Source organism: Pteronotus mesoamericanus, unplaced genomic scaffold (genome assembly GCF_021234165.1).
Source record: "Pteronotus mesoamericanus isolate MK-2021 breed Mesoamerican mustached bat unplaced genomic scaffold, CSHL_Meso_final contig_181, whole genome shotgun sequence".
Classification (NCBI taxonomy): Eukaryota; Metazoa; Chordata; class Mammalia; order Chiroptera; family Mormoopidae; genus Pteronotus; species Pteronotus mesoamericanus.
This window is the reverse complement of record NW_026555077.1, coordinates 3874171-3896212: the sequence shown is the minus strand read 5'-3', so window position 1 is coordinate 3896212 and position 22042 is coordinate 3874171. Positions and strand designations below refer to the sequence as shown.

General features: G+C 36.2%; 1 protein-coding gene across 1 annotated transcript in view; it reads right to left on the bottom strand.

Annotated features, from left to right (window-relative positions):
• The window catches only part of ST6GALNAC3 (ST6 N-acetylgalactosaminide alpha-2,6-sialyltransferase 3), a 280035-nt gene that overhangs the window by 181111 nt on the left and 76882 nt on the right, over window positions 1-22042 (bottom strand). The window contains exon 3 of the mRNA XM_054566841.1: window positions 6884-7293. Within this exon, the coding sequence (XP_054422816.1) occupies window positions 6884-7293 (410 nt within the window). The remainder of the gene's footprint in view (window positions 1-6883; window positions 7294-22042) is intronic.

The window sequence follows — 22042 nt, the reverse complement described above, 5'->3', positions numbered from 1 at the left end:
TTTTCTTAATTTTGATATAAACTTGGGAGATAGAGATGGTCAAGTTTTAAAAACTCAAAGGAGAAGAAAAATCCAAATTATAGAGAGAAATAAATTGTCTGAAGAGATTAATCACATGACTTCAAACAAACAAACAGGAAAAGAAAAAAGAAAAAACCTTTAAAGCCTTTCTTAACTTTAAAAGTATGAAATATTCCAACGAGGCTTCTAATTTCAGGCCTATTTGTCTTTGAGTTTTACATCCTTTGTAGTGTTCAAAAGCCTTAGCATTGAGGGAATGTTCAGAATAAGGGTCTATTGGGACTTTCTTTCTATACAATATAATCTGGCTATATATCTAGCTATTGTGCCAAGTCACATTCTCAGGCCCAGGAGAAGGTTATTTCCCTAAGTAGACTGGTTGTTCAAATCCTGATTTCTACAACCGGGATCTGCACAGCCTTCGCTTTTAAAATATGGTCACTGAATCTTAGCTGTTTCTTTTATTTTCATCCTAAACTAAGCTGTTTTGTCAAATATATCATAGTTTCACTGTGTGCATGTGTGTGCATGTGTGCGCTTTTACACACACAACAGGTTCGTATTGATACCTTGATAAATGACAAACATCCTTGCCATCTTCTCGTTATTAAAATAGATTCTTTCCTCTTTTTTATTGAATTTTTAATTTCCAGTACATGTGTATTATAGAAGAGGCCTAATGTAGGTTACTGGATGCCATCATGAATAATGGGAAAGAGGAAGTCCCGTTTCCCAGTGCTTGTTAGTGTGAGAACACAGCCCCGGATACCTTATTACACTTTTTGACTCAGGAGTCCTGTGGGTCTGCCTACGACTGCTTTGTGAACTTACTCTTCCTGCCAAATACGTCAGCTAGGTGGGAATATTAATTCATTTTAACAGAGAGGTATGTCAATGCTGCTCTCAAAAAAGTGCTGAGCTGTTCTGTTTGCAAAGACTGCCTTCCAAAAGAAAGAAAAAGGAAAACAATTTCTGTTTTTAATAGTGTCCTGTCTGCCTTTCAATCCAAGGAATTGTGTACTTTGCCTATTTTCTCTTGGTCCAGGCATTTCTGGGTTAGTCCCTGTTTACTCTGAATCAGAAATAATGTCTTTGTTTTCAGAGTCCAGGTAGAGAAATAGTGCTTTTTTGGGTGAGCCGGGCAGGCGTCTGTGTCTTATGTCTGACCTGGGCTAGCCCAGTTTTTCGTTCCTGCGTTTGTTCCTCCCCTTTGCTGCAACCGCTTTTGTTGAGGCAGCTTGCCTGCCATGTGCCCCAACAGAAGGGTTCCCAAATTCTCAGGAGAGAGGCTTGAAACCTCTTCCCTCTCTAGAAACTAATAAATGTGTGCAAATGTAAGGTACGTGAGCCAGTTTAATCCCTAAACTCAATCACATAGTGGCAAAAAAAAAAAAAAAAAAAAACTTTCAAAATGTCCAAGCTTAGATAGTGAAACCTAGGCTGCACTTAAAACCCACGCCAGATGACAAAACTGTCTCCAGCAGAAGGCAGTGAGAAATGACAGATCACTGATTTCTTTTTCTCTCCTTAAGACCGAGTGGGAATGGATGGAGCATGCAGGCAAAGATGAGCTGTGTAGCCATCTCGGTATTAACCCATCACTTTCCTATTTTGACAGTGCTTTCTGAAAGTGTCTTTTGTGTATCTTTTTCCCTAAATGGTCCTTAAAAGTAACTCTCTACTTTCTTATGTCTGTACCTGAAGCAGTAACATCTTGAGGCGCTGATGTACGTGCTGCTAGCTTTCATTAATTTCACCTACCCCTGAAGGAGGAGCCACATTGGTGCCAGCTAATCAAGACCTATTTAGGGGAGCTCAGGGCCCTTTATGAGCCCTGGATTAGCTTTGCACTTTTAATGGGGACTATAGATTTCTCAATTATTATTTGATTAAATAACGTGTATGTATTTGCCAACATACTTCTAAAGTGGGATGCAAGCTGCAACTGCCTACCTGTCCACAGGTAAGCCGAACATTTCACACTGGCTCTGTGGTATTTCTCCTGGGGAGTTAACATTTGTCCCAGGCACATAATCACATGCTTCAAATGTTGAGTGTGGCACCATGTAATGCTGTCAGCCCTACATCACCTCTAGGGTATGTCAGTCTTAAGATGTATTAATGCAAATGTGTAAATGTCAGCAAGCTAATATTATTTGTGCATACCAGGCATTCAAAGGGGAAAAAGAGATTCTTTCTGGCCAGATTACTTTGAATATAAGACTTTTACTTCTGTAGATTTCTGGTCTGTTGAAGGTGGTTGTTTCCCAGAAAAATATTTGGTAAGTGAAAATATAAAAGTGACCACCATTCAGAGGACCTAGAATTCCCAAGGAAACTGGGTCCCAGAAGATGAGAAAGAAAAGGCAAATCATCTTCCTTTTTTTTTCCCCAGCCTTTCCAACAAGGTCACCCCTTCTAATTAAGCAAAATAATTTTAGTCAGTAACTGATAAGAAAGCAAATTAAATATCATTTAGTTTGAAAAGTATTCCAATATGCTTAAGAGTTGCTTTAAAGTCACTCTAAGAAATTTACTAGTATACGTAATTCCTGTACTACTTCATCTTTTCTCAATGAGAAATCCCTTAAAAATAAAAACTCCCACTATAAATGGAGGGGCTTATTTTTTTTTTAGAAAGGATTTGACAATTTGAAGTTCTTTAAGAAACCCCACTTAATCATTTATGTATCATAAATCACTTTAACTACTGCAACCACTTTAAGGACACAATTTTTAAAAATTCTAAAACTTATGCATAATAATGATGACATAACTTCTCCATTAAAAACCTGATGAAAAAATGAGCCCTTGCTAAAAAGTTCCCATAAACTCAGGCAAATCAAAGTAGCTTCACAACTATTTTGTTAATTTAATGTTAAATTAAATGGGCACCCTATTTCCTGACTTCCTCATCCCTGTTATGATGTACACCACTTACTCTCATGTACTTAGGAGAAAAATATTTACAGCTTTGGTTAGGATATAACCAACACAAAATTGTGCAAATGGACCCACATGAATGCCTGCCATTAAAATATCTTCTTTGCCTTGGCTGGTGTGACTCCGTGGAATGGGGGCCACCCTGCAAACCAAAGGGTCGCTGGTACAATTCCCAGCCAGGGCACGTGCCTGGGTTGCAGGCCAAGTTCCTCGTAGTGGGTGCGTGAGAAGCAACCACATATTGGTGTTTCTCTCCCTCTCTTTCTCCCTCCCTTCTCTCTCTAAAAATAAATAAATAAATTCTTTTTAAAAAGAAGCTTTAAGAAAATGTTTTCTTTGAGGCAAAATAATCTGGAAATGCTTACAATAATCACATTGCTGATTGTGCTGGTATTCTCACTCTAAGATTGTTGTATGTGTGTTGTGGGATAAAGCAGATGAGTAATTTACATTGGTGTCTTGAGGACCCATGATTGTCAACATGGCAGAAAAAAATAAACAGCTGTCAGATAGATCAGGTAAAATAAAAACCTGGCAGCTCTGAATTTGAATTGGAAGTTTCAGTTTGAGCTCAGAATGATTTTATCTTTAAATAGTATATATAACATGTTTATATATCAGCTCTGTCCAATGAAATGGCCAAGAAACAAAGAGCAAGCCAGTATCAAGAAGCACCTGTCGCACCAAGATTATGCCCTCTTAAACATGAAAAGGAGACGTGTCTCAGTCCAGGTTTGTATCATGACGTGTACAAGAAGAGCAGGAACTATCCTATAATACCAGGAAGCACAGAAGTTATTCAAGACTACTAAAAACATTTCAAAGGGACTCAAAATCCAGTTTGAAGAGGTTCCCACAGCCCAAAATAGGATAACTTGAATAAAAGAGCATAATTTTAGTGAATTGAAATATATCAAATATGTTTAAGTATATAAGTCAAATGTAAATATTAATAATAAAAAACTTACTGGTCACTATTAAATGATGCCAAGGAACTGACGTCTTAAAGCTAAAAAGGATTGGTATTATCTCACAGAAACCAAATGGTTAATGAGGACAAGTTTTTCTTTATAAAGTATATCAGCACATAAATGAAAAAAATGATGAAATATCACTGTTATGCAACCTCCAACGACTTACTGGACCTAGACAAGATCATTAATGACAGCTTACATAAAAAGAGAAGACTAGACAGTATTCCTCCTAACAGAAGTATCATTCAATGGTCAATGGTCTTGGAGGGGAAAAACACCCTGAACCTAGTAAGAAAGCTTGAATATAAAAATATCAAACATAAAAGAAATATCATGGGGTATAATCAGTGACCTCTAGAGTGAAGAAATCTCTGTAGAACAAATGATTTTTTTAAATAATAGAGCAAGAAACAGAGAAGCTCTAGATTAAGAGAAATATAGGTGATCTATCAATTAATTGCAAGCTACAGACTTTATGCTAGTCCTGATTTGAACGATGTATAGACTTTAATGCTAATCCTGGTTCAAATTAACAGTCAAAAATATTAATGAGACCTTTGGAGAAATTTTCAGATTAAATATATAATGTTATTTAGGCAGTACTGCTGATTCTTATGTAGGACCAATGGCATTGTGATACATGCTGAAATATTTATATACAGAATAATATGATATCTGGTATTTTCTTCAAAATAGTCTTTGGAAAGGGAAAAAGTGGGTACCAGTATAGATGAAACAAGGTTGGCTATCAGTTAATAGTTATTCAATCTGAGCAGTGGGTATACAGAGGTTCATTACACCATTCGTCTCTCTATTTTATGAGTTTGACATTTCTTTCCATAAAAAGGTTAAAAAATATTTTTGTTCAAAATTTGGCAATGAATATCAGGTCACTATAAGAAATCCTTAGACAATAAAATCTGCATAACTAAAGTTAGGATACAGATTTAAATCATAGTTGTGAGAGCAACTTTTGAGGACATTTTGGTTGATCTTTGTAAACCAGATTTTACCAAAACCATGTATTCTGCTCATTTCTAAAACACTAGCATAGTTATCATCTTCAATCTGGTTGTAGTGCTCAAGCAACAAGACAGAATTAAACTCAATGAAGAAAACAGCAAAACAGCATCAGAAAATTTTTGACTTTTTATACTCTACATTTATTTTGGTAACTCTACCAATTGATTGATACCTGCAAGTCAATTTTACATGCTGAGTTTTCTCCCATTATACAAATAGTTCTCTTCATCACAGCCAGCAGAGAAATGCATGTCCCAAAGCTATTCTCTCTTAGTTCTTGTACAATCCACACACCTCTGACATTGCTATCTCACTGAAAGCTCATGACAAAAGCCAATGTGATATAAACACATAGAAACATATGATATGCTAACTTCTTCTCTCATACCCCAAAATGGTTCCAGGGCTTACAGTTGCAACTGGGGTATACCCGAGTGCTAATTGTGACTAATTAAAAAAACAAATATACCTAATTAATTGCATTGCTCAGGGCTAGTGAAAGACCAAGTATTTCCAAAACCCCTTGAGAATGGTCATATTTATTTAGAATGGTGCTACATTACTTCTTTGAAGCCTATGACTTCTCTTTTCATCTCTACTGCCTGTCCCTGTGGACAGCTGATGCTACACTGATTCAAACCTAACCATTGGGATTGTTCTTGTTAACTCTAACAGCAAAAGGAGACAGTATTATGGCTATATTTGTCTTGCATTTCATTAGAAGCTGTGCAGTTTTGGTGCTTAGAAGTAGAAAACACTAAATCAAGCCTACATTGTAGGTTTTAAAATAATTATCAGCATTGAAATTAGAGATAAGATTTTAAAATAATTATCAGCATTGAAATTATACCCAGAGACACTAGAAACCACCCCCACAAGCACATACCCCAATATAGGTAAAAATTCACATTTGGCAATATCGAAGAGCAAAAGGTACATATTTTGAGGAATCAGAATGTTGATATTGGAATTGTAATCCATGTTTGATTTATCCATGGTATTACATGAATTAGCAAAATTCACAGCTAATTTAAAACTTCAGCAATTACATTCAATATTTTCCTTCAACAGTTGTTTATTAGAACTAGATATATGAACTAAGAGCTATTGACTTATAATTCCACTTCTCTCCCATATACTCATTACCTTTCTAAAGGGAAAGAAAAAATGGCAGGCAATAGAGTTATGTGGGAGATGATAGGAATGAAGAGGAAACAGAGAGGGAAAACGGAAGGAAGAAATGAAGAAAAAAATGAGGCAAGCAGGCCTTGAGAAAAGAAAGTGGGAAAGGTGGTTGATAGAATGCTGCAGGAAATGGATGCAGTGAAAAATGCAAATAGATTTTTGAATAATTGAGTAAATAGTATTTATACCTCATTTCTCTTCAAGAATCCACAGTTAATGATTTTAAGTAATGCATAATTGCAATATGATTAACATGTTAGATACCAAGTTATGGTGTTCATAATCATACAGTTTAAATGCATGCATGAAGCTACACAATCTTTTTAGTGCATCAATAGCCTGTTTGTTTTGTGGTCTCAGGTAAATTTTTGCCATCACTTAAGAAGGGAGTTTAGGTCCTATAGTTCCCTAACATTTCAAAACAGGAATGTTAGGGAACTTTTGGCTAAAATCCAATTTAATCAATAGCAAATTGAGCTAAATAAGAACAAAGCTAAAGATATCCTGGGAAAACATCCAGTGCTTTTTTAGAGCCACAAGCCAATCAAAATGGAGAGAACAGAAGGTAGTGTAGGTGGAATAAATGGGACCTAGTTGCTGGCTCATCAAGTCATTGTAATAGTCAAAAACACATAGAAGTCAGTTTGAAAAATAACTCTGTTCATTTGATAGCTGACAAAAGGACTCAGCAAAGATCTAGCATAAAGGACAATAAGGCTGCTTCTCAGGGGACTCACCTGTCTTTCCCAGTTTCCTTCTTAAAAACTCCATCACAGTAACTCATGCGCTTCTCTGTGGTGACATAAATTTGGGCGCTTGGATAGATGTCAACAGTCTTTTTCAACATGTTGTAAACGATGCCATTGCCATCTTTCCTCATATTGCGGAAAGGACCCCAAATAACATAAATAGTAGTGTTCGCCTCCTTGAAAAAATAATCAGGGTTTTTTAGCAAAAGAGGAACGCTGGTATGGGATACAACTCGAATCATTGTCATGCGCCCAACATCTTCTTCGTAGCCCTTGGTCGGGGCATTGTTCATTCTCCAAATGCAGGAGGACTGGTCTATCTCATTCCCTGCCTTCTGGCCAACCATCTGACCTGAGTTTGACACTATGGCACAAAGGTCACAGTCCAGTTGCAAAGGCTGAAAAACAGAAAGAGACACGAAATGTAAATTAGTAAGGTCCAACTATTCAAACTAGTTTTTGTGGGGAAACAGAAATTTCAGATGTTACATACAAGTGCTACATGTAGGAATATCTCTGAAATGTATATGCAAGCCCTATAATGACTGTCACAGGTTATCAAACTAGGGGCATGCTTACATTTAAAAGGTGAATACAGATTGTTAAAGAATAATTTTAATTTCTATGCCCTTGTATTGGTTTAAAGTTAAATGGAAAAACAGTCATTTGTTTCCCACTCCAAATGATGACTCTTCATTCAAAAACATAATTCCAAATGAAATAAGGAAAAAGGAAAAGATTTGATCTCCTTAACAGGGATGATGACCAAAAAGAAGGCAAAAGGAATATATCCAGGTATCAATTCTATATTTTACTTACATGCCTGAATGATTGTGTAGCAGTTGATGAAAATATGAAAAATTCAGCAACCCAGAATCACCTAAGACAAGTCTCAGCCTAGCAAAAATATTGCAGAAAGGCCCTTAAAAACTTTTTTTGCATCCCCCAAGTTGTCTGTCCTTTGTGTTTCTGTTTATTCTAGATGGATAAGGAAAGGCTTCTTTTATGAACTCAGAGAAGGCATGTGCAGAGATAGTTTCTAGAGCTCCCCTAACCACCAGCCTCCCTTTTTTTAAACCAGTGAGGTAACAAAGACTGAGAGGTTAAGCACCAGCTTTTAGGACTTGCAGATAGATATAAGTTGCTGTGGTAGACGCAAATCTAGATCTTCTTACTCTGAACCCACAGCCTTTCCCATTATTCTTTGATTATTTCCTTCAAAGCTAAGTAAATCCCTTTTGCTGAGGCCTTTCCACATGAAGAAAAGGCACCCTGTTTTTTAGAGCAGTGATAACAGAGCAGTGTACTTTGTTGATACACATCTTTCTCCTCTACCTTCTATGAGATTCCATATTTTGTATCTGACGTTTGTTCCTGGATTTTTATTGTGAGTATTGCTCAGTGGCCCCTCTCACACTCAGATGTAATTGTTTAATTATGTCTGTACACTAGACAGTGAAGTCTATAAGAGTAGAAGTTTGTCTTCATTTTTACATCACTCTCCAGCAGTCCCTGGAAAATTCAATACGTAGTAGTTAAGTTAGATAATGAAAGCAATTAAATTAAAATAATTTATTAGGAGTCTGAACACTAAAGTTAATATTAGGGAAGAAAAGAACTTTTCCAATTCATCTAGAATTGTTAATTTAGATGAAAATAGAAAATCAGCCTAGAAGAAACACACCAGCATACCAACAGGCCCGGTCTCGGAGGGTAATTTGATAGGCAAAGGTCTCAAAAAAGTCACCAGGATAATTCTCACACAACTGCAACAGACCATCTTTCTGTGAATGGTAGTGACCCAACATAGTTATTGAGCAACTACTATGTGCCAGACGCTGCTCTAGGGTTGGGGATTCCACTGTGAAATTTTTAAATAAATATCCCTCCCCTCATAGAATTTGCATTCATCTAGGGGGAGATAGGCAATAAGCAAATCCACATGGTATATGTTAGACGGTGATAAGTGCCAAGTACAGAAATTTCAAGCAAAAAAGGGGTTTAGGGGTGTGTGTGTGTGTGTGTGTGTGTGTGTGTGTGTGTGTGTGTGTGTGTGTGTGTTGGTAGAGTGATCAGTAAAGGCCTCAGGAGAAAAATGATATTTGAAGAAAGACCTGAATGAAGAGGGCTGACTATAGGGACATTTTTTGGGAGAAGGTATTTCTGCAAAGTGAGAGCTAAAGTCACTGCCAACTCCTCACATTAGGAGTGGAACAATCAGGAGAGCATTGCAGTCTGGCAGAGCATAGAAGAGAGCCATAGTATACTGGAGCCAGAGAGATGACAGGGGAGACATCACATAGGGTTTTTAACTGAGGAGCCATTGGAGGGTTCTGAGCAAAGGAGTGACTGATTTGAGTTATATCTTAACAACTTTGGCTGCTGTGTGGAAAACTGGCACAAAGAAGGCAAGAGTAGAAAATGAGAGAGCAGGCTACTGCCACAATCAAGGCAAGATAAGACAGTGGCTTGGAACAGGTTGGGTAGCAGGGAGGTGGCAAGAAGCACTCACATTCTGGAAATAGTCTGAACGTAGAGCCAACTAGGTTGACCAATAGATGGCATGTAGGATATGAGAGAAAGATGATTAAGGATAACTTCCAATTTTTAGTCAAGCAACTGGAAGTCTGGAGCTGCCTTTAGCTCAGAAAGCAAAGGCTTCAGGAGGAGCAGAACCAGGGAGGAAGGGAAGAGTTCATTCACAGACCTGTTAGATTTGAGTTGCCTTCAACACAGACTTCTATAGCAAAGGTAATAATGAAACTACTCAAACTGCTTTAAAATTTTTCCCTAACTATTAAAGTAATATGGGCCTGCTATGGAAAACTTGAAAAATGAAAAACTGGATAAAAGAATGAAAAATCTTCATTATTTCTACCACTCAACAATTGCTACAATATTTTGTTGTATTTTCCTCCTTCTATATATATTTTAGAAAGGCTGAGAAATACCATTTGTACATTTGGCAACCTTGGTTTTTCATTTGATTTCATACCTTAAGCTTTTCTGTGTCAATAAATAGTTCTTAGAGATATTTTTAATGCCTTCTCAATGTTCCATTATGCGGGTATACCATTAATGTACCTGTTTGCCTACTGTTGGGCATTTAGTTATTATTGGATTTTTCCATCATAAAAAACTGCTTTGATGAACATAGTTGTGCTTCCCATTGTATTTTGAATGCTAGCAGTTATAAATTGATTTCACGTTACTTCTTTGATTTAGTTTTCAATGTACACCTATAAATATGCTAAAGAAAAGCATCCATTGGAGGTGTCAAAATCAAGAATTTTGAAAAAACCTGACTTGCAGAGCCCACAAAGGTCCATTAGCAGGTACGTTAAAACTACTGTCAAAGGGACTGTCCATCACTCCTGCTACGTAAGACTTCTGAACTAAGGTGGGCGTCGAGTGGTCCAGGCACCGGATGAGAAGAGGTCTACTCCAGGTGGGTAAGTACATTAGAACACTTGAGAATGGGGTTCTGAAGGTTGGTGTCATAGTGGAAACTTTATTAATGACCAAATGGAAGCACAAGAAGGTGTCTCTTGGTATCAAGCATTGATCCAAGACCCTTCCTCAAGCATTTAGAAGCCTACAATCTTTTGGGTGATAAGGAAGTACACAATATTCTTTCTGTCAGGCGATTTGTAGTAGGGCCCGACATCCATTACACTTAGCTGAGTCCTCCGAACTCATCCAGAATCATGCAAATCAATGCCTGATTTAAATTGTGTGTGTCATATGGCACGCTCAAACTCATCACCAAGATGCATATGGTGCGGGTAAGTTACATTCAATTTATTGTTCCAAGAATTTGCTTCACTGTATAATGAAAGCATTTGTTGGGGGTGGGGGGAGCTATGGACTCCACAAAGTTTTTAAAAATTAAAAGGGAAAAAGAAAGATATAAAGAAAATGCCTTTGATGTGTTCTAATCTGCAAATGCAGCAATTTGCATTGGATTTCCCAGCCACAAGAGAGAATTAGCTGGCTCTACTGTAACAAGACTTAATTTAACTAATAAGAATCAGCATACTGGTTTCACTTGACAGTTGTAACCCCTAAAAGTGATCAATTAAGACATCACAATCTGTTTCATGACAACACATTGGGATGCCGCAGCTGTGCAGATTACGGGGTCACCAGCTGACTAACAACTTGAGGGCAAACAATGGGAACAACAGCCTTTTATTTAAGTAACAAATATGTAATTGGGCAGAGTGCTATGAATGCAATGCCTTTGGGGGTAGATGATAAATCTTAAATTGCTCCTTTCTTTCATACTATTCATTTGGCTGTATTGTCACCATGGTCAGAATCTTAGGGGACTTCCACATATCCTTACTGCTTGGACACAGTCCTGCCTAGCTGTCTGACTTTCTGAATGAGGTACCAGAAGACGTAGCTGCACATGGGCCTGCTCTACTTACCACTTCATTGCAGGAACCATCCTTACAGTATGAGAGGACTGCAGGGCTACATGAGTGAAACATTCTTCATCCTAATTGAAGCTTCTGGTAACAAAAAGAGCTTGCTTACGAAAGCCCAAGGGACTCATTTATACGTTTGAAGGCACCTTCAAACTACAGTAAGCTATGATAAAAAGAAAGAAATACCTAGTCACAAATGGACGGTTTGACCCAAGAGCTGCTCTTCTGGGTTATCTCAGCTCCTTTTATTGGCTTTATCCCTGTATTTTGTGATCTCAACTTTCTTTGTTAAAATGCACTGCTGTTTCTTGGACTCATTTGTATTATTTGATTTGGGGTTCTTGCTTGAAAATTTATTCCATATGCTTCTACTTGCTTGGTTCCACATCAGTAAGCAGTTTCTTTCTACAATGAGGCCCTGGATTTTCCCAGACCTTTAGAAAGATTTATCTAGTTCTGCTTTATCAAGCCCCCTCTTTATTTTAAATTCTCCTTTTTCATTGACTTGTCCTTATTTCTGGTTTGTTTGTTTTTTTATTACAAACAAACTTGACCTCTTCATCTTTTTTTCTCTTGTACACTCAAGACATCATCAAGCCAAATGCTTTGGTGGGGCCTGGGATGTGTCTATAAACTGAGATCCCTGCAAATATACAGCCAAGCCTGCCTGAGCAACTGTGTCCCTGTTAAAGAAAACCCACAAATGTCAAACACTCCTTTTTATTTGAAGTCTAAAATATTGATTTTTTTATGGTAACATCACTATATTTAATTTGGGTATTTTCTCTCTCTGTAAAAAGATACTAACTCTGACCTGCCTACCTGGTTATAAACATTCAGCTTGGGGAAAGTTAAGAATTTGATGACATCTATTAAACAACCAAGTAATTTTTACTTAGCACCTGTTCTGTGCAAAGCACTGGGAAGGGTAAAATAATTTTAGAAATCTAATCAGTGTGAGCTTTAACCTCAGTATATGATCAACTAGATTCAATTCATATACTGTACTATCTTAAAGGCTGAAGAGACTGCCTTGAAAATCAAGTTTTTTCTCTGCTAAAATGAATCACCCTGTCTGGGGCCCAGGGAGAGCATGGCAGAGGGAGGAAGGAAAGAAGAAGTGTGAGTGAGATGCATAAGTATAATGTATTATATTTATTGATAAAAACATGAATGAACACCTATTATGGGCCAGTCATTCTACCTAGCACTTTATTACATTATTCCACTCAATTTTCATAATAAATTCTTCAAAAGTTAGCTTGTTTTATTTCCCATTATAGAGTTGAGAAAATTGAGATGAACGTGGTGTCTAGTGGATACTACACATTGTTCATGTTCAAAAGAGGAGCATATTATCTTTGATGAAATGGCGTCACATCACTGTGAAGGGGGAGATACTAAAAATATTATTTTGCACTACTCCTAGCATACATATAAGCAAACACCTAAAATTTCACCCAGTATTATATTAAAATTCTTTGTATTAAATGAAAAATTAATGTTTCTAAACAAAATAAGAAAACTTTTTAAGTTGACAAAGCCTCCTTGGGAATGTTAGGCTTTGCGTGTGAGTGGGCTTTATTGTCCTTTCTGGCAATGGTGTTAGCATGGTATGAGAAATTATGTATATATTTTCCTAATATTTTCAGTTTATAATATGGCTGAAATTTCTGTCTAAGATAAACAAATCATGCCTAGTTTTATTGGCTTTAAAATTGTCCTTCACATCTTACTCAGTTTGCTTTTCAAAAAAATTTTTTTACAACAGCAGTGAATTGTGTTTCTTTCCAAAGCATTAAATGGTTACAGTCCATGTCTAGGGGGAAAAAAAAAAAAAAAAGGACCGTGGCAGATGATGTTTTAATAAGCTGATCTCCATGGCAAAAGGGAATACCTCCTCCCAGCATTAAAACCTCCTTGAGGTAAATTCACTTTAGAAACCCACAATGGCTGTGTTCAAGACCTTGGGAATCAAAGCTAGCTCAAGACTGCCAAGCTAGTTCTGAGATTCGAGAATTGTTCTCCCCTCCATACTGTGAAAACTCCAGGGCCCTGGCTGCCTGGGATACAATGCACATGTTATAGGTCATTCTTATTTTTATTTATTATAAGCAGGAGTATTTGGCACAAAATGAGTATTTGCAAAAGTGCTGAAGAATGTGAGCCCAAGAGAATTAAAAAAATCCTGTATTCTCTGATACTAAGGGGACAAGCATGAGGAAGATGTGTCTATTCTCATTGCTTTTTAATAGTTTGCGGCATTTTAATAGTCAGCCTTACTTTTCTGTGTTTAAGTATCATGTGTGGAGACCCTAGAAACCAATTTATCATGACATGCCCAATTGATTCTTGCCTTATTTTTTTTTTATAAAAGGAAAAAAATGACTTAAGCTAACAGATTAATTATTCTGATTTTTATTGAGTACAGTCACTTTTCTCTTCAAATTAATAAACATATAGTTAAAGAACTCTTCTGTTTCTCTACTCTAAATTGACACTCACCCCCATACATAGCAATGGTTACCCGCATCCAGCTAATGAGAGAGCTCACTCTCCTATCCACCTTTACCGTCCTGCCCCTAACCAACCACTCTGGAAACTCCTCTCCTATCTTCTGTGGGTAAGAACCTGACAAATTGCCCTGTCCTTTTTGAATGATATATTGGGAAAACTGCCAGGCATTTTACATTGTAATCAGTAGGAAGAATGAAATATTTAACCTTTACTTTTAACTCCATGAATAAGCTTACAGACAATAGAATAGATAATTAAAATCTGTGAATTAAAACTTGCAAAACAATGTAGTTTCCCCAGCAAAGAGAAATGGCCACGTACGAAAGGTCACCTGTCAACTAGTTCTAGTTATTAAATCTCTGCATTTATCACTGAGGTGGCTCTCCGGAAAACGAAGGTCAAGACATTAAATTATGAAACAGTCAGGATTAGAAAAGGTCACTAAAAACTCAAGTAAGATTTAACCAAACCTGCTAATAATGCTCTACCCTGGAAGCAAACAGAAACAGCCAGGGACAAAACACAGTACTGATTACAAGAATCTATCTCCCTACTCTATCCCCAAATGGAAAATGAGTTTCTAGTTGATGTCTTGAAGTCTAAAATGAAACTTTCTCATCTCAAATCAAAACAGGAGCTTCGATAAATATTTCAGAACAAAAAAATCATATTTGAATCGAACCAGCTTAAATTATTAAAAACATGGTTTTATATGACCCTAAAGGTTGCTTTCATTTCAACCACAAGAATGCCATTTAAAATACTGGAGATGGGGTACTCCTGTCATGTTAAATGCTTTATAGGACAACCACTCACTAATTTACTACTTTAATGTTGCAACAAATGAGATCTTTGCTTTTCATCATCCAATTTGGATGGATTTGAACAAAGCAGCTTGAACAAAGCTCCAGAGACACACTCCTCAGTTTGCTGCCATTTATTCCTCTACTCTTTCTGAATGTCTTTAGAGTTTTAGTTTTAGAGGCTTCAACATGTATAATGACGCCATTGGGGAATAGATTTTGCCTTTATTCTCCTTGATGTTCTTCTGAGGTCTTTCAAGTGAAAGGTACAAAAGAGGCATTAACAATCTGGCATTGTTTTTATTGCTTGACAAAGAAAAAAATGTATTTTAATTTTTCCCGTGTTTCAGGAATGATTAAGCAAGCTGTTTTCATCTATACGGAGTCACTTTCAGCAGACCTCTAACTGTGAGCAAAGAATTGTGAAGACTGTTTTAGAGAGAAATCAACACAGTTCAACCAAGCCAGCTTGTAAATGTACTTCTTTGCCCCTCCACAAACCAGCATCTTTCAGTTGGTGCAGCTTTCAAAAGCAGCATGTATAAATCACACAGTACAAATAACAGCATATAAAAAGACAGATTTGATAACCCATGGTTTGGCTCTGACTCTCTGTGGATTTGGGATATGGCATTTACCTTGATTCCTGCCTGGTGGCATTATATCCAAGCATAAAACTTAATATGGGGATGCATAAAAATGTTAATGTCAAGAAATAATTCTAAAACAGGCAACATAAAGCTATGTTTCTCAGTTACCATAGATAATGTGTTCTCTTTATTTGAAAGTTCCTTGAGAGAAATGGATCTGTATAGTCATGTAGTCATGCCCAAAACAGCAGCTTGCTTTCTCTGGACTGGAAGGCAAAGGTAGGTTTTCCTAAACCAAGAGATAGTTTTCTCCCATGGACTGGAATAACAAGTCATTCATATTTCACTCTCACTATTATGTCATAACAAAATTTGACTGATTTTGTGACCAACTTTCCTCTGGATTTTTTCCTCCCTTTTCAGGAAGTTGAGCTCAGGACCCAATGCTAACATGCCATCCAGGTATGCCATACAAAGAAAGTAAGACAGAAAACTGATGTATGCTATTGTACTAGTATCTTAACACGTCACTGAACTAGGGACATGTTTCTCTACTGGTTACACATTACAAAGACCAGGAAAATTTTTTTTAATTATAATGGCTGGACTCTACTCCCGACCAAATGAATCTGACAACTCCCAAGGAAGGCACTTACACTTAAGTATTTTTTTTTTAATTCCACACATAATTCCCCAGAGCATTGAGGACTCAGAAACATTGTCTTAGAGGAATTAGTGGTAATAAAAGTGGAGGTCATAATGCTTAGTCAAAGGGAAAAATAGCAAAATGGTCAATTTGTGTTTTGGGGGCCTTAAGTAAGAAAGATGCTGGGGTTGTGAATCTTTCCAGTTACCCCTCAAATATTACTGCATTGGTGAGCTGCACATTGTTGGAGCCTGGGACAAGCTCCCCCAAATATCCCACAATGGGAAATTGATTGTTTCTAATTAAAATCACTTGAGAAGCAGCAGGAATGGAAGGAGCTCTCTGACTCTCCTCTGTCTCTCTAAATGGAGAAAATAAACCTCCCTGTGAAAGGTGCCCTTACTGCTACAAAAGGGATGAAGAACAATCAGACTACAGCAGAGACAGCTTTATCTTAGATTTTAAGAACCTAGAGCTCAGGAGCCTATTAAACAAACACTTGTTAATTTTACTAATTTACTGCCCTAAGCCTATATTCTACTTAAATTCCTTACTATGTAATCCAAAACCTATGTTCATTTGTCTTGTCAAATCCCCACAAATTTATTGTTTATTTATTTAAAAGTTATAGAAATGGCTTGCTCCAATTCTCTCACAGAGATTTGTTTAATCTTCTCATGTACACATAATAAAACTTGAGATTTTCTCCTGTTATTCTGCCCTGTGCTGGTTTACTTAGTAGCTCAGCCACAAGCATTAAAGAAGAGTACAAAGGGGAATTCCCTCTACCCAACAGCATGAAAATAGACCTAGAAGTCAGAGGTTATGAAGAGCAAATGAAGACATGAGAATTTTTATTTCCCACAATGTTACTGTTAATTATATAGCATTAGAGGTCTTCTTGATGTTCTGACTAGAGTTTGCTTTGGGAGCCAGGAAAATCTTGTTACCTTATATTTTCTCTTAATTGTCATGAGAAATTTCGCCAGCATGTAAGGGTTGTGGTGAATTGAACATTTGTTGATATGCATTCAATACAGTTTTAAAAAAAAATCTTGTTTTATTTTTAGGCTGGAGGATGCTTTAGTTTGAGAGGAAGGGGTTGGTAGAGATGGAGTGATTGTGAATACAAAAGAATGTTACAATAATGGAGTGAGAACCCAAGCAAAAGAGATGTCAGTAATTTGAGAATATAGTTGGATAGGTAGCCTTTGAAAAGTTAAAAACAGATCTTACCCTGTGCAACAGCATGGATGGACTTGGAGAACATTATGCTACGTGCAATAAGCTAACCAGAGAAAAACAAATACCATATAACCTCACTTACATGTGGAACCTCATGAGCAAAATTAACAAACAAAATAGAAACAAAGTGATAGAGAATGGACAGCTTTCAGAGGCAAGGGGGATGTTAAAGGATGAGTGAAAAAGGTGAAGGGATTAAGAATAAAACCTCATAGACACAGACAACTGGATGGTGATAACCAATGGGAAAGAAGGGTAAAGGGAGGTAGAAGACAGGAGACTATACAGAGGGGAAAAATCGTGATAGAAGAAGACTTGACAGGGGATGAACACACAATACAATCTACCAATGATATATTATAGAATTGTATACCTGAAACCTATATAATTTTTCTAACCAATGCCACCACAATAAATTCAATTAAAAAATAAGCAGATTCATAGATACAGAGGGAAGGAAGGTTGAGGGGCTGGGTGAAAAAATTGAACAGATTAAGTAAAAAAAACTCAAAGGCACAACAGCATGGGGATTATAAGAGGAAAAAGGGGGTGAGGAGAGGTAGAAGAGGGTAAAGGGGGGATAAATAGCGATGGAATAAGACTTGACTTTGGATGGTGAACACACAATTCAATACACAGATAATGTATTAGAGAATTGTACACTTGAAAACTATATGATGTTATTAACCAATGTCATCCCAATAAATTCAACAAAAATTAAAAATTAAGTAAAAGAAGGGTTACTTGAACACAAAAAATAAATAGAATTTTGTTTCAAAAAAGAATATATTGGGTAGTTGGATAGGTAGCCTTTGAAAAGGTAGAGAGAGGTCTTTCTATAAAACCGTAAAAAAGATTAAAAAAAGAATTAACAATCAGAGGAGAATCAGATGACTTTACAAGAGAGAACTAAAATTAAAGTTCACTCCAGATTTCCATACATTTCGCTACCATAGTAAGGGTTGTATTGAGGAATGGGCTACTGAGAGGTAAAGTAAGCAGACTTCAGGAGGATTCACTTTTGAGAAAGAGAATATTTTGAGCAAGAATCAAAAGGATTTTTAGTTGTGCGACAGCTGGAATTTAGAAATTACAGATTTTTGATTAACCCACTGCAAGTTTATGCATTCTTTCTAGCATGGTTCAAGAGCACCAAAGCAGGACTGAAGACAGAAGTGAGCCAGCTTGATCTTGGACTGAAGATTGTGGTGAATGATGTACCGGGAGTTCAAAGCTGACAAATACTTATGGGCACTAGTAACATGGATTCCAAGCTGAAAGTGGAAGGAAATGATGGCAAATGAGCAAACAAAAGAGATAAGGAAGCATGATGGGGTTATGCCCATTAATTGGAGGCTGGGAGAGAAATGTTTGCATTGTATGTCCGGAGACCATACTTATTTTCAGAATAAGGAGAAAAAAATGTGGCTTATAAAAGCTTTAAGTTAAGGGTCTATGATTCCAATTGGAACAGGCTTTAGAAAAGAATCTGTAGTCTAAGTCATTTATTCTAGCTTGAAAATGCACAACCGAAGTATAGAGGGTATTCAAATTCATTATTGCTAAAAAGCACTGGCATTAGAATGTCTCCTTCAATATGTTAATTTAAAAAAATTCCAAACAAGTTTTCCATGAAAGATAACTACAAGAGCTGGACACAATATAAAATCCATTTCTTTAAGACTATCCAAGACCTAACAAGATAGTGAGGACCAGCCAGCCCAGACAGCCTGGAACGCAGGGAGGCACACAGACACTAAGACCTGGAGGCATCTGTGGCTCTGGAACAAGCAGCTGAGCTCTGCTTCTGGCAGCCACGGGGCCTAGAAGAACAGAAATCAGAGTCCAGAGCTCAAAATGGGATAAATCAACAACTACTTTGGACTAGGACTCCTAAAATGTATTCTAAGAGTAAGCCTGAAATAAACCAGTTGCAAAATCTATTACCCACTTTCATGTCAATAGGTTGCCTCTGAAAACCTCAATTTTGAAAATTGCATTATCTAGTCCTGAACTTCTAATGACCTTAGACATTTACAGAGAACAAAGAGAAATGTTCTTAGAGGAAGATGGCATCATCCTAGGCCTCAAAGTATTGCCACAAATAAATTTTCAAGTACAATACCCACACGCAATCCAAAAACTCACACATCTGAAGAGAAAGAACACCATTAGAGAAAGCAAACAGAAACATTCCCTTAGGAACTCCACATATAGAATTACAGGGCGCAGACCAAAATAACTATGTTTACTATGTTCAGGGAGATAAAAGCCAACTGAAATTGTTGACGGAAATGACAACTATAAAAAGTGATGGCGTGTATGTGAAAAAGAACTACTTAGAAGCTCTAGAAATGATAAACATAATACATGAAATGAAGAAATCAATGAATGTACTTAACAGCAATTTAAAGAGAATTAGTGAACTAGAAGATAAAAGCAACTGTTCAGAATAAAACATAAAATATTTTCCAAAGTAGAATCAGAGACACAGGAAATACAATGAGAAAGTCTAAAATAAATTTATTTGAAATATCAGAGGACAGGGTATTGGACAAAATGAACAAGAAGATAATGACTGAGAATTTTCCAGAACTTATAAGAATCCATAAATTCAAAAGGCTCAGCTGATGACTCAAAGGCAAAATAAATAAAAACAAATCCACATCTAAACATGTAGTGAAACTTCGTAAAAACAAAAACAAACAGGAAATTATAGGATTAAAATTACCATAAAGCAAAAACAGGTGACCTTCAAACAATATGAGTTTGAACTGCACAGGTCCACTTACAAGTGGATTTTTTTCAATAAACACAGTTGGCACTTTGTATCCACGGCTTCACATCCATGGATTCAACCACCCACTGATCAATTACAATATTTCCATCAGTGGTTGGGTTCCCCTTATGACAAAGGCCAACTTAAGTTACAGGTGGATTTTAGACTGGGGTATCAGGGGTGCTGCCTTAACCCCTTACAGTGTTCAAGCATCAAGTGTAATTTGGGAGGGGGGTAAATAAAGTGTTTTAAAGTATTTACACTGTCATGGAAAGAGGGTAGATGTGCCAAATATCATATTTTCATAAGTTTAGGATGCCTGCCACTATTCCTAAGGCAGTAGTTTTCAAACTTTGGTCTTAGGTCTCATTTATACTCTTAAATTATTGAGGGCTCCAATGATCTTTTGTTTATGTGACTTGAATATATATCAATATTTATCATATTAGAAATTGAAAATGAAAAAATTTAAATATATCCATTAAATTATTTAAAAATAACAGTAATATGCCCATTTCATGTTGACATTAACAAGTAAACTTTTCCCACAAAATAGTGAAAACAGTGGCACTATTTATATTTCATTTTTGCAAATTTATTTCATTGAAGATTGTTGAATTCGCACATCTGTTTTTGCTCTCACTCTCTTGTAACAGGTTGTTTTGATTGAAGTCAATTAAAAAAACAGCTTTACACTGCTACGTAGTAGGAAAAGGGAGATAATTTTGTATATTTTTCTTTGAATCTGTACCAAAATCTGACATGTGGCAACTTCTTAAAGTTTCTTTGCAATATGAAATCTCAGACCATAGCAATAAAATGTTCTACTGTTACATTAGGATTCATTGGTCTATCTTGTGCTTTGCATGGATCTTTAATGCATGTATGATTTTGTAGCAGGACCCATTGGTCATTTGAAAAATGTTAGTTCAATGAGCTATGCAGATATTAAAAATGTTGAAAATTTCTATTATATATTTTAAACACATTTATTGATATGGTATTGCCTCATACAATATTGATCTCATCAGAAAAACCTGTATGTTTGGGGAAACTAGAAAGCTGATGGTGACAAATACAAGTTTGTCAACACATGCTAATTTTGACTTGGAAGCTCAATTTTTGTCACTGGTGAAACATGCTGACTGCTATTTTCTTTAAGTGACAGTCTCACTTCATTCATTTTTCTAGAAAATGTCTGCCAAATCCTGATATATAAATATTCATCATTTGTCTGCTAGTTGCTATTTGCAGTGAAAATGATGTTTAATGACCCTGGAACCCATGAAAGTTTTCAAAATAAAAAGTTGGGTAGTAATGGATAAAGGGGTTAATTGTTTGGTGGCAAAAGAAGACTTGACTTTGGGTAAAAAACATACAATACAATGTATAGAAGATGTACCACAAAATTATACACTTGAAACCTATGTAATTGTATTAACCAATGTTACCCCAATAAAATTTAAAAAATTAAATTTTAAAAATTAAAAATTTCTTAAATTAAAAATAAATTTTAAAAAATTTAAAATTAAAGTTACAAAATAAAATGTTGGGAAGGGCAAAAAAATCAATGTAATTTGCAATATTAACAGTAACATCATACGATCATTTTAAAAGTAAAATCGTGTGATCATATGATCATCTCAGCAGGTACAGAAAAAAGTTGATAAAATTCAATATCAACTAATGGTAAAAAATACTCTTAGCTAAGGGGAAGTAGGGAGCTTCCTTAATCTATTAAAATGTTTCTCCAAAACAAAAATTCTATGTCAATAATTGTAGTACTTCACACGTAATAGTAAAATGTTGGAAACTGTCACTTTAAAATTGAGACTAAGACACCACCATGGTCATGTGGGGCGCTGAGGTCCCAGCCAGTGCAACAAGGCGGGGGAAATGAAAGCTAAAAGAGTAGTAAAAGAAGAAACAAAATATCCTTATTCCCAGATGATATGATGGTATATAATAATCCACATATAATTTGTTTTATTACAGTTAGTAGGATTGCTAGATACAAATCAGAATGCAAAATCAACTGTATTTTGATACATCAGCAACAATGAAAATTTAAGAATATAATCTATAATTGCATCAAATATAAAATACCTAGGAGTAAATCTAATACAATATGTGC